Source organism: Caretta caretta, chromosome 25, assembly GCF_965140235.1.
Source record: "Caretta caretta isolate rCarCar2 chromosome 25, rCarCar1.hap1, whole genome shotgun sequence".
Classification (NCBI taxonomy): Eukaryota; Metazoa; Chordata; order Testudines; family Cheloniidae; genus Caretta; species Caretta caretta.
The window spans coordinates 10,799,844-10,817,095 of NC_134230.1; the positions used below are offsets into that span (position 1 = coordinate 10,799,844).

Sequence of the window (17,252 nt, forward strand, 5' to 3'; positions counted from 1 at the left end):
AAAGAAACCCCCTCTGGTCTGGTTAGTCCATTAAGGGAAGTTTTTCCTAAATGTTATCAGTTAATGATTGGCTTTTCTCTTGAAGCATAAAGGTTATATCCTATTGCATTCTATCTTATGGAACTGTGGATCATGTGAGCCACGTAAGTCAATTTTGACTCCTACTAAGCTGTTTGCCTCAATAGTGTCTTGAGGTCTCTTCCTAGCCCACCATGCATCTCCAGTCCCTTTTAGGGCATTACCATACACACTAGTCCCCACCTCCTCCAAAAAGCCATGGAAGTAGCTTTTCACAAGTCATACAATGTTTGAGATACCTGTTATGGGATTGAAACCACCACCTAACTAGTAAACAAAAGGAGTACTAGTGGCACCTTAGAGACTGACCAATTTATTTGAGCATAAGCTTTTGTGAGCTACAACTCACTTCATCGGATGCATCCAATGAAGTGAGCTGTAGCTCACGAAAGCTTACGCTCAAATAAATTGGTCAGTCTAAGGTGCCACTAGTACTCCTTTTGTGTTTACGAATACAGACTAACAGCTGCTACTGACACCTAACTAGTGTTTCACCATTTTTATGGTCTAGACTTAGTCTCTGATCACTGCCTCAGAGTTAAGTAGGCCTCACCTTGAGCTCAAACTATATAGTTTAGGCTGCGAGTTGGTCACCAATTTGATGATTGTGACTTCTGGGGCAGCCCATGGACCAGTTGCACCAGCCACTGCTGGGGTAGTCTCAGGCCACTGCCTGCCCCCCAGCAGTGGGAGGATATTTGGTGTGGGAGGGGTGAGGGCTCTGGGCAGTGCTTACTTTGGTGGGGCCCTTCCCAGAAGGGGCAACATGTCTGTCCATCCCTCCCTCAGCTCCTAGCTCTGTGTGCTGCCTCCACCCAGAGGCACTGCCTGCACTGTTCCCAACCAATGGGAGCTATGGTGCTGGCAGCGCACAGAGCTAGGAGCTTAGGGAGGGACATGTTGCTTCTGAGAAGCCAGGTTGGGAACCTGTCAGCCCCACCAACTCCCCCCACAGTGCCCCCCCCCCGGGGCATCCTCCCCCCAGCCCTCCCCATATTTAGTCAGGGGTATAGTACAAGTCATGAACAGGTTATGGGCCAAGTTCCCTCTAAGCTGCACAGCAGCCTATTAAGCTCCACACAGGTGCTCAGGGCTGCAGCAGGGAGAGATTCCTCTCCTCCCAGGCCTGCTGTGGCCATAGGAGAGGCACCCCCAGCCCAGGTGCTGCTGTGGGGAAAGCTTGGGGGGTCCTCTCCCCACTGTAGCCCTGGGGCAGCCTGCACCCCAGACCCCACATCCCTGGCCCCACCCCAGAGCCTGCACCCCTAGCTGTGACCAGTCCATGACTTACTAAAAATACCAGTGACTAACACAGCCTTAACCAGAGTTAGTTGAGTCATCAACCTAGAGGTTAAGGGATCATCCCATCATGGTGCTGGGCAGCAGCTCTGCTCCAGGTTCAACCTTGCTAGAAGACATCTGGTAAGCACTGTCCCTTAACTTTTGTAGAAATTGGGGAGGAAGTGAACTCTACTCTACTCTCTTGGCTGCTGATAGGAATGAAGAGACTTTGTCTTCTTCCTCTCCAAGACAGGTTTATTTATCAGACCTTCATTCTCTGCCCTCATTAGCCAGGTATATTTGCCATAATGAAGACTGACAGCAGTCACATACTGTTCCTTCCAGATAACCTAACTGGAAGCTGAACTCTGGCCTGGCCTTTGGGGACCCATGAACCACTCACCAGAATGAGATCTCTTGAGCTACCAGTGTAACTGTCCTGCTCTCCTAGTATTCATATGGCTGGTGCTTGCTCCCCTGCACTGTACAACGCCATTCATACAGTCACCTTAACTCCTATTAGTCAGCCATGACTGCCAAAAAAATATATAAAGCTTATTTTCCACCCTAGAAGGATTGAATATTCCCATCTATCTTGCCTGTGTTTCTCTAAAGTCTGTCACTTTGACATCACTGCAGGTCGATAGGCAGGTGAGCACTTTGTGTCAGTGCTGAACCTTCACTCTTCATGAAGAGTCAGGTAGGGGGAAGAGTCCCACCTTTTGTTCTGTTAAGTACTGATCCACAGTTTAAGTCTGACTGTATCCCTCAGTGTCCACTTCTAGAAGATTGGCATTTGTTCAGAAAATACTCTGGAACTCACTAGGTTCTTATGACATCACTGACTTCTGAATTCTAGGCTGTCCCTAGCACTAGGTATCCACTTTGACCCTACATGCAGGCAGGGTCACTCGGACACGAACTGTTGCTATAGAAATAGAAAACCTTAGCTAGATCATTGTGACATACAAGAGTCCTGGCACATGATTGGCTGTAGACAGATCTGTAGTTTCAGCTGTTGGCTTTGGTATGAGAGAATGTTGGTCCAAGGCATGTTTCTGTTTCTGATTCAGTCAGAATTTGTGTCCTTCACCCCAAACTTCTAGTTCTCCCCCTTTTGAAGGGGAATTGAACTGTTCTGTTTAAAATGTAGTTTTCTGGAGAAACACATACTGGCATTTGAGGTGCTATGTTTATCTCATTGTAAAAATGAGCAGACTTGTTCATTACACATGAGGTGACTTAACTGGCAGTCAAGCAGATGTGGGGGGAGAAGTGTTGACATTTTACAGTTAGTACATTGTCACTGGTTTTGAATCAGTAAAGTTCAGTTCTTGTTCCCATCCCTAGAGTTCCAGGGGTGGGTGCACAACTGCTGTATTTGGAGGCGGTTCTCTCATGATCTGCCAAAATAGAAGGACTCAAACCACTGCAATTAAGTCTGAGGTAGCTATTTTGACACTGCACAATAAAACAAAGCTTGCTTCTCCCACTAGGTCTGCAATCCAGAACCAGAACAGGAGAAAGTAATCAAGTCTGTCTCTTAACCTTGCTCAGCAAGCTATGGAGTCTTAACTGCGGGGCCAGCATAAAGTATGCTTATCAATTTGCACTTCTGTTGACAGATTGGCATGAATAACTGTCACTATTAAGTGTTCATTTTGCTGAAGTGTTTGTGCATTTGTGAGAGTAGTTTAGGAGGTAAAAGCAAGGGGAGGGGGGAGATAGACTAAGGACTGCTTTAATCAGGCAGATCAGTACATAAAACTGAAGACCAATGAGAGGTTGCAGAAACTTCACTATTCACTAGGGCATTTGGTAGCTGTAAGCTAGCAGAGGATAAATACTGAAATGGATGCAGAACCACTGAAAAGTCAGACTGGTCATTCTTACTGAATCTTATGGATCAAAGAGTAAAGCCACATCATTAAGAAAATAGAGGAGCAGTGTTGCAGTATTTGCAAATGGTAAAATTTACTCTATTAGCAGTACAATGAGGTTGCTTATTATTGGAAGGAAGTTTGGGAAACTATCGCAGGGCTAAGAGGTACCAGCTTTTTAACATGGTTTGGTATTCACTAGCAAGATGTGGGTGGTTTTTCTAGCAGGTTGTGGCACTGGAGTACAAACACTTCCACAAACAATGCTACCACCACAACACAAGCTTTCCTTTTGATTTACCTGGAGATTCAGGCTATTTTCCCACACCAGGTCAAAAGTTGTTTTCTTCATGTGTTTCAAATAAAGAGACAAGATCTTAGGCCGAGCGCCTCTGGAGAGTTTGGCACCTAAATCCCACTAATTTCATTGGACTGGGGAGCCTAATTCTTAGGCTCCTTTTTAAAAAAGAGGATCCCAATTTCTCCAGCAGCAGTTGGTTTGACAAGGCTCTTATGCTATAGTTATGCAGGAGCAAGTGTGAATGAAATATTATTGCTTAAATCACCTTAAGCCTTAACTGAAGATATCTTTTTGCAAGACATTCCCTATTGGCTAGGGTTCAAGGCTATACACAAATCTTTGTTCCAGGCCATCTAAATTAGGGAGGGTTTTATGGGCCATGGAGCAATAGACTATAGCTGGTCAGGTGAACCTATGGAGTTCTCTCCTCCCCAAACACTGCAGAAAAATGACTGACAGGGAAGCAAAGGAAAGCCACAAGAGTGATCACATGACCTTCCCCAGCAGTATGGTTTGGGTACCCAGGGCAGCCAGCAGAGATGTAAATCACTGTGGGGCAGGGGAAGACCTGGCTAATGGTTTCTACCTTGCATCTGGCTCAGCTGCTAATCCTGGCTGGGCTGGGGAGGACAGGACTTCCTCTTCCCCCACATGGCAGCTGGGTCAGACCTACCCAAAGATTTCTCATCCAGCTGCAGGAAGCTCTGCAAACTTCCCCTGCTTCCTACACCCATCATTCCTCAGCTGCAAGGGGAGGGATCCCTGTACAGGGAAATGCTCCACCATCTGCCCAACCCCCATGCATCCAGACAGTCTCATAACTAGAACCTCCTGCTGAATCTCACACCCCCTCCCCCCATAGAGCCCTCTAGTAAGCCCCATTCCCCCTGCATCTGGACCACCCTGTTGAGCTACCTGCACCCCCACCCTACTGAGCCCCAACCATCTTCACTTGGGACTTCCTGCAGGGGCTCCATCACCATTGCACCCAGACCCCCACCCCAACAAGCCCATGCACCCAGATTCCTCATTTTGCCCCACACAACCCTCTCAACCCACACCTGGATTCCCCCCTACACTAAGTCCCTCCACTCTTGGATCCTGCCTTGCTGAGCCTGCCTGCCCACACCTGGCATGGAGGGGAAGGTCCCTGGGGTGTTTCTGGGGCAGGCCTGGTCCTTGTGCAGTGTCAGGGTTGGGTGCAGCCACACCACTGAGTGTGTTTTCTCGGGGGAGGGGGCGGGGGGAGCTGCACAGTGATCTCCCATCTCTGGGCAGCCAATCTTTTAGTTTTGCCCATGGGCTGTAAGAGATACATAGCTCTACATGGTCTACTTTGACCAAAATCCCCCTTACTTCCCTCATATGTGGCACAAACAAGATGTACTTTCCTACATTTGGAGATTTCCCTGCAGACACCCAATATTCTGTTTGCAGTATAGCAACATTCCATAATATAGAAGTGCTAAATATCGGCCCATGCCTTTCTACGGACAAGTTTAAATTCTGCCAGAGTTAACATTAAATGCATACTTTTATAAGAAGTTCAGTCTGCCTGTACAGAATGCTTTTTGAATACAAGCTAAACGCAGTGTATTTCAGAAGCTAGTCACCGCACTAAAAGCGAGTTCTATTCTGCTCTTTTCCTTCCTCACAGCATTAGATTTTAATAGTACAAGCCCATGTGAATGTAGATCATAGAAACTATTCTAGTTAATCAAATGGAAATTAATCTAAATTCTTAAAGAAACTGGACAAACCTGGATGGAGAGTTCACCAAGACATCACTAAGAGACACCCCACATGGTACTGGAACTTCTGAGTTAGGGGCTGAATCTGCCAATACAGTATCCATTTCTGATTCAGACAGCATTGTCCCTGCAAAAGTTTAAAATGACAAAGTGATAGTTTAAAACTGCTTTAAGGAAACCACTTATCAACATTGTTATCTGAACAAGCCCATTCAAACAACTGTCACTGAAAGCAGCAATATTTGTATTTGCAAAGAATAAAATAAGATTCTTTATCTGGTCCAGTACTAGGATGGTGCTAGATATAGAATATATATATAATGAGATTTGTTAGTCAGATTTTCAATTCATTTTTAAAAGTATGGTCTATAGTTGACCTGCTTACAATTTTGAACATCTCATAAAAAGGTTCTCATTTATATCCTATGCTATTTAGCCAGAAATAATGAATTTAGATCTTAACCCCCAAAAACCCAACCACCACCACAGAATTATGGTTTAGAATCTCAGTGCATTTTCTGTGCCTTTGTTCAATCCTCTTCCTCTGCAGTCTATCAGCATGAGCACAGATGTGTAACATCCTTTTTTTTTTTTAAAACTAGCACCTACCAGGAAGAGCTGTAACATCTTAGGTCATGTGTTCTCTGCATTGCAATTGGAAGTAGCCCATCACCCCACTTTTCTCCTTATATAGAAAGACTGATCATGTGTTTGTTCCTCCTTCCCCTGCAACACCAGCACATGCAATTACTTTCTTAGAGGATGCTGGATAGTTTCCTTTTTCCTGCCTGGAACATGTCCACAACAACTGTGATGTGGTCACAGGAACAGGGTTACTATGCTACAGACAGTCAAGTATCTATTATATTTGAACACAAAGTAGGCACAGTTCATTTTTATATGAATGACAGTTCAGTAGCTGCCTTCTTCCTGAGTGGGTTTCATAGTCAGCATTAAGTGAATGTATCACTATTGTGTCTTAAAGGTTGAGTTTGTTCATCTAAAATTAACCTAATGCTAGAAGAAATGTCAGTATATAGTCCTCAAACTCAGGATAGTTGGGTTGGGCTGGGCTTTATTTTCCCGGAAGAGAATCACCCTATAAACAGGGAGGAAAACACATTCTTGTTAACTCCTTTAAGAGGCATAGTTCACCATACTATTTTTTATTTCTTTTAACAGGACAGACATTGCAATAACTTTAAAGTGGTCAATAAAAGGCACTATAACCTAAAAATCCAATAAATGGGTTTAGGTTAAGGGCTGGTTGCTTTCCTCTAGCTAGTCATGAAGCAGAGAGTCTGCTGAACTGTGGGGTGAGAGAAGAGAGTAATAGCAGCTCTGAATCATTTTGCTGCATCAGAACAACTCTTCAAAATATATTGCGTGGCTGCTTCACCATGGCCAATCTATAGTATGCTAGACTCTTATCCCAGTAGGAAATTCTTACAGATGTTCAGTGATAGGAGGGCAGTCAAGCCACCAGTGTAGGAGATAAGGGGAGACAATATGGGAATTCTCTGAAATATTTATTATGAAGCCTTTGTGCCTCTGTTTCCCCTCTGCACTTTGCATTGTAAAAAAGTTAAGTCTCCTGCTAAGACAGTGCAGGAAGCATGAAGTAGGAGTGTCACCTAGTGGTCTGAGTGGAAGAGCTAAGTCATTAAAGACTGGCTCAAACTGACCCCAAATCAAATCAGAACATCCAGCAAGACTAAGGCCTGGTCTACACTGCCATGTTAGGTCCAATTTAAAAGGACTGCGTCCACACAGCCAAGCCTGTTCCGTCAGCCTAAAGGGCTCTTATACTTCTGTACTCCTCCCTGATGAAGGGAGTAGTGCTAAAAATTGACCTTGCTGGGTCAAATTTGGGATAGTACAGATGCAAATCGATGGTTTTGGCCTCCAGGAGCTACCCCAGAGTGCTCCATTGTGACTGCTTGGGACAGCACTTTGAACTCTGATGCACTAGCCAGGTACACAGGAAGAGTCCTAGGAACTTTTGAATTTCATTTCCTGTTTGGTCAGCATGGCAAACTCAGCAGTACAGGTGACCATGCAGTCCCCCCAGAATTGTAGAGTGTAGACTGTTTCTAGGCTCCCCCTATCATCTCCATCCCTGAGGAGATCGCAGGTGGGAAGGCGGGGGTGGGGGGAGCACTCATGACATGTTTTCCGAGCTTATGCAGTCCCCCCCGCACTGATCATGCATTAAGCTGTGCCCTGAGATATTCAGTGGCAGAGGCCAGAAAGAATTCAGTGAGTGTGAAGAGCGGAGGCAGGACATGATGCTCAGCTAATAGGAAAGCCAACAAGAGCACAGACCCCTGCTGCATCCACTGTATAACCGCCTACCCTCCTCCTCATGTTCCATGCTGCCTCACCCAGACACCCAAGAATGTGGGGGGAGTGGGGGGGGAAGGAGAAGACTCCGGGCACCCAGTCATTCCACTGGAGAGGATGACCCAAGCAACAGAAGGCTGTCATTCAAACAGTTTGATTTTGAGTGTTCCTACAATAAGCAATGTGGCCTTGTCCTTCCCTCCTCCCCTACCCCACTCAGGCTACCCTGTCAGGTTTTTTTTGTTTTGCTTAATAAGGAAAGAATGGTTTCAAAACAATAGTTACTTTATTTCAAAGGGGGGAGGGTGGTTGGCTTACAGTGTATTAAAAACAAAGGGCAGGTTTGCATCAAGGAGAAACAACTGTCACACTGAAGCCTGGCCAGTCATGAAACTGGTTTTCAAAGCCTCTCTGATGCGCAGCGTGCCTTGCTGTGCTCTTCTAAATGCCCTGGTGTCTGGTTGCTCAAAATCGGACACCAGGCAATTGGCCTCAACCTCTCACCCTGCCATAAAATGTCTTCCCCCTTACTCAGATATTATAGAGCAAACAGCAACAATGGGAATGTTGGTTGTGCTGAGGTCTGACCTAGTCAGCAAACAGCATCAGTGAGCTTTTAAACATCTAAAGGCACATTCTGCACTTGCTCAGCCTATAGTTGAACTGCTCCTTACTACTGTCCAGGCTTCATGAGCCACGGGAGCAAGGGGTAGGCTTGACTGCACAGTGCTGCCAGCTGGGAGAGCCTCCAACTCGCATTATATTCCAGGCAGGACTGAATCTCCATGAGACAAAACTTGGAGAATGACCTGGAGTGTCTGGCTCCCATTCAGTGCTCTAAGAGGAGGATAGCCATGTCTGTCCAGGCACCCTGATCGACCCCACCAAGGTCTGCCAGGAGCACCCAGGAGATGGATGGCTCAGTCCTACTGCACCATCTTCCGCAAAGGCAAGGAGCTGCTGCTGCGTTACACATTTCCTTACATGGTACCATTTAGAACATCTAGTCACTTGTTCACACACTAGTTACAAATATTTAGGTATTAACTTACCTAGCTTAGTGAACACTCGTTTTAAAAGATTACCATAGTTGCTAATTGTCGCACAACTGTTAGTAAATCGCTTGGCTGCCCTTGTATACATTCTTAATATGTCCATTCAAGACAGACTCTCAGCCTCCATTTCATTTAGCATAAGTAGTTGCTTAAACAGTAAACAAAATTTGTTAATGTTTAGCCATTGGATTGGGTAACTGAATATAGAGACTTTGTCTGCACTACCACTTTTGTTGGTAAAACTTGTGTCAGTCATGGGTATGAAAAACCACCTCTCAGAGATAATTTTTGCTGGCAAAAGTGCTGGTGTGGGCAATGTTATGTCAGCAGGAGAGGCTCCTCTTCTGGCAAAGAGCAGCTACACAGGAGACCTTACAGTGGTACAGCTGTGCTGCTGTAATGTCTGTAGTTAATGTAAGTGAATCTTGTACAATGACCTGGTCAGTTGTTCCTGGTGTCCTAGTGGGGGAGCCAGCTGTGGTCACTCAATTAGGGTGAACTGCAAAGAATGGGGCAGACAATCCCCAAAAAGCTGGTGGATATTCCAATACTTAAATTCACCAATCCAGCACAGCTTATTTATTACCTTACTGGTTACTCAAGTCTAAAGAGTAACCTTAAAGTGATCCAGCATCAGGCCCCCATCCAGGTATGCATGTCAAATATTCCATCATGTAAAAGAACAGGTTCTATCGGTCCCGAAGGATTGGACAGTTTACCTCCCAAGTTAATGAAGGTTTCAGAGCTTACCCAAATATACATGACAACCAATTCTTATTTAAACTAAAAATTAAACAAAAAAGAATGTGGTTAAAAGATCACTATACATACACAGACAGGAGTTCAATTCATTGAGTTTCAGATTCACAGCAGAGATGGTGAGCTTTGTAGTAGCAAAGACTGTTGATTACATGGTCCACCCTACTCATATATAGGTAAATACGCAAACATTATCTCCCCACATGTCTTCTCTGGGTTATTCATTTTACTGGATGTTTAACCCTTTCTAGCCATGGGTGAGTTGTCAAGGCTGGATTTAAGGTTCAATAGTCTACACCCCCCCCCCACTGGAAGCATGTTAACAGGTCATTCCACCTTGAATGGTCCCTTGAAATGTGTTAAATACTTATGCTAAACAATCTGTTCCACCTTATATTTAGCTGGTTTCAGAGGAACAGCCGTGTTAGTCTGTATTCGCAAAAAGAAAAGGAGTACTTGTGGCACCTTAGAGACTAACCAATTTATTTGAGCATGAGCTTTCGTGAGCTACAGCTCACTTCATCAGATGTTTACCGTGGAAACTGCAGCAGACTTTATATACACACAGAGAATATGAAACAATACCTCCTCCCACCCCACTGTCCTGCTGGTAATAGCTTATTTCGATTAAGTTTCCCAGCTCTAGGGTATGCCTTAACATGGCTGTGTAAGTTCTGCTGGGGCAGCGCTTTAACATGGCTGTGTAGTCTTGGCTCCACTACTGGGGGAGAGCTCTGCCAGCGCTGTAATAAAGCCACCTCTGTGAGGGGAAGGGCTCCCAGCACTGTCTATACAGCCATGTTACAGCACTGAAACTTGCATCGCTCAGGGGGTACCTATACTGTAAGTGCTACATCAGTAGCATCAGTGTAGCTGCGCTGCTGTAGTGTATCTAGTCAAGATGCTCTATGCTAGGGTGGCCAAACTGTGGCTCAAGAGCCACATGTGGCTCTTTTACTGTTAAAAGTGCAGCTTGCAACCCCCCCCACCCCACCTACCAGACTGGGGGAGCAGCTTGGGACCTCTGCTTTTCAGTGAGGTGGTGGAGGTAGGGGCTGCTGCCCAGCATGGAGTGGGAGTCTCAGGGCTTCTGCCCTGCAGGGGCTCAGGGCTTCAGCAGGAGCGAGGCTGAAGTCCCATCAGGTGTCTCCCACAGGGCTCATGCCCTGAGCCCTGGCTGGCATGCCCTGGCTTTTGAACTTCTGAAGATGGTTGTATGTGGCTCAGAGGGTCTGTAAGTCTGGCCACCCCTACTCTATGCAGATGAGAGAGCGTGTGCGTGCTCCCCCACTGGCATAATAAATCCACCTCTGTGAGAGACAGTAGCTATGTTGCCAGAAGCAGTTCTCCTGCTGATATAGCATGGTCCAGACTGATGCTTACGGAAATGTAAGTCAAGGGTTCTCAAACGGTGGGTCACCACCCCATTTTAATGGGGTTACCAAGGCTGGTATTAAACTTGCTGGGGCCTAGGGCCAAAGCCCCACCACCCAGGACTGAAGCTAAAGTCAGAGCCCCACCACCTGGGGCCAAAGCTTGAGGGCTTCAGCCCAGGGAAGGGAGGGGGTGGCTAAGGTTATATGCCCCCTGCCCAGGGCAGAAGCCCTTGAGCTTTGGTCCCCCCTTCTGGGGTCATGTAGTAATTTGTCAGAAGGGGGAGGGGTGTCACAGTGCAATGAAGTTTGAGAACAGCTGGTGTAACTTACATTGCTTGAGGGGGTTGGCTTATTCACACCCTACCCTGAGCTACATAAGTTATAAGTGGTAGCATAGATCTGGTCCCAGACCTGGAGAAGAGCTCTGTGTAAGCTTGTGTGTCTCATCAACAGAAGTTGGTCCAATTAAGAGAGACTACCTCACCCACCTAGTCTCTCTAATATCCTGGGATTGACACAGCAACAAACATTGGATGCTGGAGCAGAAAGTCTAACTTTAAAAAGTACTCTGGAAATATTTCTGAAACAACTGAACACTGAAAATAGAAGCTGCACCAGACAGGATAATTTCAGCAAGTCAGCTTCTCTTGGCCAAAAGTGAACTAACTGATGTCCCTTAGTCTAATATTGGAACTTTAGTACAGTTAATATTTCAGTAACATCACTTCAGAGACTGTACTATTAAAATTAATTTGGCCTTAATGTTTAGAGCAGGCTGTACCTTTACAAAAAAGGCAGGGAGTAGAGGTTTCAGATTACATGAAAAAAGAAAAGGAGGACTTGTGGCACCTTAGAGACTAACCAATTTATTTGAGCATAAGCTTTCGTGAGCTACACCACACGATCCATCGTCTACAGCCAAGCTCTGCGATACAACCGCATTTGCTCCAACCCCTCACAGAGACAAACACCTACAAGATCTCTGTCAAGCTTTCTTACAACTACAATACCCACCCGCAGAAGTAAAGAAACAGATTGATAGAGCCAGAAGAGTTCCCAGAAGTTACCTACTACAGGACAGGCCTAACAAAGAAAATAACAGAACGCCACTAGCGGTCACCTTCAGCCCCCAACTAAAACCCCTCCAACGCATTATTAAGGATCTACAACCTATCCTAAAGGATGACCCAACACTCTCACAAGTCTTGGGAGACAGGCCAGTCCTTGCCTACAGACAGCCCCGCAACCTGAAGCAAATACTCACCAACAACCACATACCACACAACAGAACCACTAACCCAGGAACTTATCCTTGCAACAAAGCCCATTGCCAATTGTGCCCACATATCTATTCAGGGGACACCATCACAGGGCCTAATAACATCAGCCACACTATCAGAGGCTCGTTCACCAGCACATCCACCAATGTGATATATGCCATCATGTGCCAGCAATGCCCCTCTGCCATGTACATTGGTCAAACTGGACAGTCTCTACGTAAAAGAATAAATGGACACAAGTCAGATGTCAAGAATTATAACATTCATAAACCAGTCGGAGAACACTTCAATCTCTCTGGTCACGCAATCACAGACATGAAGGTCGCTATCTTAAAACAAAAAAACTTCAAATCCAGACTCCAGTGAGAAACTGCTGAATTGGAATTAATTTGCAAATTGGATACTATTAATTTAGGCTTAAATAGAGACTGGGAGTGGCTAAGTCATTATGCAAGGTAGCCTGTTTCCTCTTGTTTTTTCCTACCCCCCCCCCCAGCTGTTCTGGTTTAACTTGGATTTAAACTTGGAGAGTGGTCAGTTTAGATGAGCTATTACCAGCAGGAGAGTGAGTTTGTGTGTGTATGGGGGTGGGGGGGGGGGATGTGAGAAAACCTTGATCTATGCAGGAAATAGCCTGACTTGATTATGTAAAGAGTTGTCACTTTGGATGGGCTAGCACTAGCAGGAGAGTGAATTTGTGTGGGGGGGGTGGAGGGTGAGAAAACCTGGATTTGTGCTGGAAATGGCCCACCTGTTGATCACTTTAGATAAGCTATTACCAGCAGGACAGTGGGGTGGGAGGAGGTATTGTTTCATATTCTCTGTGTGTATATAAAGTCTGCTGCAGTTTCCACGGTAAACATCTGATGAAGTGAGCTGTAGCTCAGGAAAGCTCATGCTCAAATAAATTGGTTAGTCTCTAAGGTGCCACAAGTACTCCTTTTCTTTTTGCGAATACAGACTAACACGGCTGTTCCTCTGAAACCGTTCAGATTACATGGTTTCTAGTGCAGGAGTACTTTATATTTATGGTTTTAAATCTTGATCTCCTTGTGCAGAAGGCACTGACTTAGAGGAAGCTAAGTAAGACTATTTTCTTGAACATGACCCTAATGGGTGGAGGAAGGGGAGCATGGATTTCAAATGATTTTTCCTGCAATTTCCTGCCATGTACTGGAGAGTTGCTTACATATGGGAAATAGTGTGACTTACTACAGCTTCCTCACTATCTCTCTCAAAGGTTCTTTGTTTTACAGCAGAGGGGTGTCAAACAAAGATAGTTTTGTTACCATAATTATAGTTGACATTTAAACATAATTATGCTTGAAAAAAAGCTAAGCTTCAGGTTAAACAGATTGCATCTACATGGGAAACTTTGCTAAAATTCCCCACCAGCATACCTCTACCAGTAGGCTATTTTCTGTTTGTGCATTTGATAGCACATTAGATGGGGTAATGTAAGTTTGACTGGTTTCAGAGTAGCAGCTGTGTTAGTCTGTATCCACAAAAAGAACACAAGTTTGTGTGGCACCTTAAAGACTAAAATTTGAGCATAAGCTCAAAATAAGTTTGACTATATAGTCAGTTTCCCTTTGTTTGACTGGGGTTCCCCCCACCCTCACCACACAGTGAGAAGCCACTTTTTCAAGCATGATGCTACAATTTTGAAACCACAAAAGTTGACAGGACCAGAGTGTTGGTGTAGTATTCAAGACTATCCCTTTAACCTGAGTTTTTAAACTGACTGAATTTCAAGTCAACAGGACCCCTACTGAATCTTTAAGGTAATTTTAAGCTAGTTTCTACTAATCAGAAATTTACTTCATTGTAGCTATATTTCACCAGGAGGGAGATGGAGAAATACAGGAGACAGGGAAATATAGGTAGGCAGCTAGCTGCTGCTTAGGGAAGAGTAATAGATGTAAACCTCTCCTCCCCCCTCTAAACATTTAATCTTCTTTATTCCTGCCCAGAATGGGAACTGGAAATTTATCCAGCCCTTTCTGGGTGCCAGAATTCTCAATGGACTTCTGACCAGATGCTAAAACCTGTTTTATTGTACATGAGAATTTTTGTGAGGGTAGGCAGAGAAATGTATTCATTTTTCAGTACAGAACTGTAGGTTGAAAAGGACAGAATTCACTGCAGGTATCCAGAACACAAGTGGAACTGGCTAGATATGCAGCCTGAACTCTCCACCAGTTAAATTTGGTGAGCCATCACAGCAAGTGTAGTAATTTTTGTTCACTAGTTAAGGCTACACTAGTTATAAATTAGTAGGAGCTGGTTAAGATTCCTCTCTCATTTAACTGTGTTTTTAGCTTTAGTGTATAAATCTGATCTCAAATCTAGAACAGTTGTAGTCCATGGAACACTGGTGATCTGTTGAGACTGCATAGTCACAGGTTTCCAACTTCCCTTGTAGCCATCTGCTAAGCCACCTTGCTTCCACAGAACAAGGTTAGAAGAGCAGTTTCTGTATTTGCCACAGGGGTGTTTTGATATTACTGGCAGATATGGTGGTCCATGCTACTGCCGAAAACAGAAGGGGTGGTGTTCCATATGGCACAATTATGATGTGAACCACCTCATGAAAAATTCAGAAACCCTGAACTAGATACTACTGTGATCATTCTATATAGCGATCCTACTTGACATCTGGATTTAACTGACATAATATAGTTTAGGAAAATGTGGAGTTTGTTACTGAATGGACACAGAGGACATTTAAAAATCCTGGTATGAACGATTAGTTTTTTGTGGCTGCAGAATGTTCTGATGTCTTATACCAACGTTAGTCATTTCAGCACCGTTTTCCTAACACTGCAGGCTCCCTCTACAGCATCATGCAAGTGTAACCTGATTATTTCAGCCAATAGACATGTTACAAGTCATCATTTTGACACATGATAGTCTCAAGACACTGCATGAGTAAGCTTAGAGGTTATCAGAGAACATTAACCTGTTGTAGAGGTCACAAATGCACTTCTTCCTGTCGAGGCAGACAGCAGAGGTACTATGAGTTACTCACACAGATGGAAACACACTGAAAACAGTTTAATACTGATGAAAGTATAGAGCACTGTTTACAGTTTATAGCCATCAGCTTTTCCACAGGAAGTTATGTATGTGGCAGGAAGTCTACTGCTGATTCTTTGATACACAGCTATATTGATCTTGTTTCAATAGAGGCAGATGAGATCTCTCCTCTAGGGTCTACCATAGCACCAAACATTTTTTGTCCAGAACTGGAAATAGGCAGTTAAAATATGCACCAGTTTCTGAAGTATACTGGCAGTTTTTACAAGACAGCCACAGAAGAAAGGGTATAATATATACAAAGCACAATCTACATCATTTTTGCAGCAGGAAGTTCCTCAGCATTGGAAGACTGACTTTTCAAAATCTGATCAGATCTCACATTTGATGAGGTCAGCTCCAGTACCAATTAAGAATATGGAATACATTAAGATTTTAGTTCAGAAAAATCAGAAACATGAAGTCTTTTTAAACAACTTTGTCACATTTTTAGAGAGACGCGAGACACAAGTGACCAGCCCTCACGCAGGCATAGCGTTGTATTAATATTTGCTTAAGGAAGTGTCAACAAAACAAAGGTCTAGAAACTAGGTGACAACTACAAACATCCTGGCAGATTTCAAATGTAAGGGAACAAACTAACGTTCTTGTAGCTAGGAGGACTTTTACCTTCGGGGGGGGACTCTGAGCAAGCACACATCAGAAACGCGCTAATAAGCGGCCAAACGCTCACTCTTTGCGCCATGGGGGGGGGGGGGGGGGGGGAGAAAGAGGAGACCAAAAGAGAAAATGGAAATTCCAGTTCTCCCCTTAGACACAAAACCTCAAGTGCCCCAGATGACGTGTCTCTTCCCCCCCCCCCCCCCCAGGGCCGCCCGCCCCGCGCCCTCAGAGGGGAAACCCAATACGTGGCACGGGTGCTGCGCTTTTCCGTCCATAAAGCGCCCTCCAGCCATGAGCTCATTGAGGAAGCTGCCGTCCACCCACGCCCTCACTCCGCTGTGGGGAAGTGGGGGGGCGGTGAGGCACCTGCCTTGCCCAGCCCCTCGCCGAGCCTTTGCTACCAGCCCGAGGGCCCGCCGCAGCGGAGCTTCCAGCAACGCGGCGTCCCGCCCGCGGCACGTTGCGGGCACTCGGGCCAGGGAGCGAGCGGCTCCACCCGGGCGGGGCGGGTCACCAGAGCCCCCGCCAGCCGCCTCACTCAGGCGGCCGCTGCCCCGCCAGCTCCTGCCCACGCAGAGGGAGAGGAGGGGAGCAGGGGAGCCCCCCCCCACAGCCCATCTCCGGGGGAGCAGCCGCCCCTCCATCACCAAGCCGTACCGGGGGGGAGCCCCTTCATCCATCGCCTCCCCACCTGAGGGGCCAGGCACATACCCCCCCTCAGGTACTGGGGAGCGAAGGGCGGCCCCTCCATCGCCGCCCCCCCCACCATACCTGCCCGAAGCAGCCCCGTCCCTCCCCAGTACCTGAGGGGGGGTAAGGGCAGCCCCTCCATCGCCCCCCCCCACCACCACACCTGCCTGAGGAGGCAGCCCCGTCCCTCCCCAGTACCTGAGGGGGGGTAAGGGCAGCCCCTCCATCGCCCCCCCCCACCACCACACCTGCCTGAAGCAGCCCCGTCCCTCCCCAGTACCTGAGGGGGGGGTAAGGGCAGCCCCTCCATCGCCCCCCCCCACCACCACACCTGCCTGAAGCAGCCTCGTCCCTCCCCAGTACCTGAGGGGGGGGGGTAAGGGCAGCCCCTCCATCGCCCCCCCCCCCCCCACCACCACCACCACCACCACACCTGCCTGAAGCAGCCGCGTCCCTCCCCAGTACTTGGGGGGGGTAAGGGCGGCCCCTCCATCGCCCCCACACACACCGGCCTGAGGCAGCCCCCCCCAGTACCTGAGGGGTTGTAAGGGCAGTTTCCTCCACCCCTGCGGGACCAGCCCCCCTCCCTTTACCTGGGGTGGCCGCGCCGAACCGAGCCTCCTCTCCGCGCTGCAGGACTGACTGGCTGCCTGGAGGAGGCACCAGCTGCCTTAAATTTAGAGCGCTCGCGGGCAGGGGAGGGGCGAGAGGGCGAATCCCGTCCGCGGCGCGTCACCCCCCGCCGCTTGAAAGCCC

General features: G+C 46.7%; 1 protein-coding gene across 1 annotated transcript in view; it reads right to left on the bottom strand.

Annotated features, from left to right (window-relative positions):
- The window catches only part of ACSBG2 (acyl-CoA synthetase bubblegum family member 2), a 40,292-nt gene extending 23,063 nt beyond the window's left edge, over window positions 1-17,229 (bottom strand). Inside the window, exons 1-2 of the mRNA XM_048831182.2 lie at window positions 17,090-17,229; window positions 5,301-5,418 (exon numbers count right to left, since the gene is read on the bottom strand). Coding sequence (XP_048687139.1) covers window positions 5,301-5,413 — 113 coding nt within the window. The 5' untranslated portion in view covers window positions 5,414-5,418; window positions 17,090-17,229. The remainder of the gene's footprint in view (window positions 1-5,300; window positions 5,419-17,089) is intronic.
- Window positions 17,230-17,252: the final 23 nt, after the last annotated feature.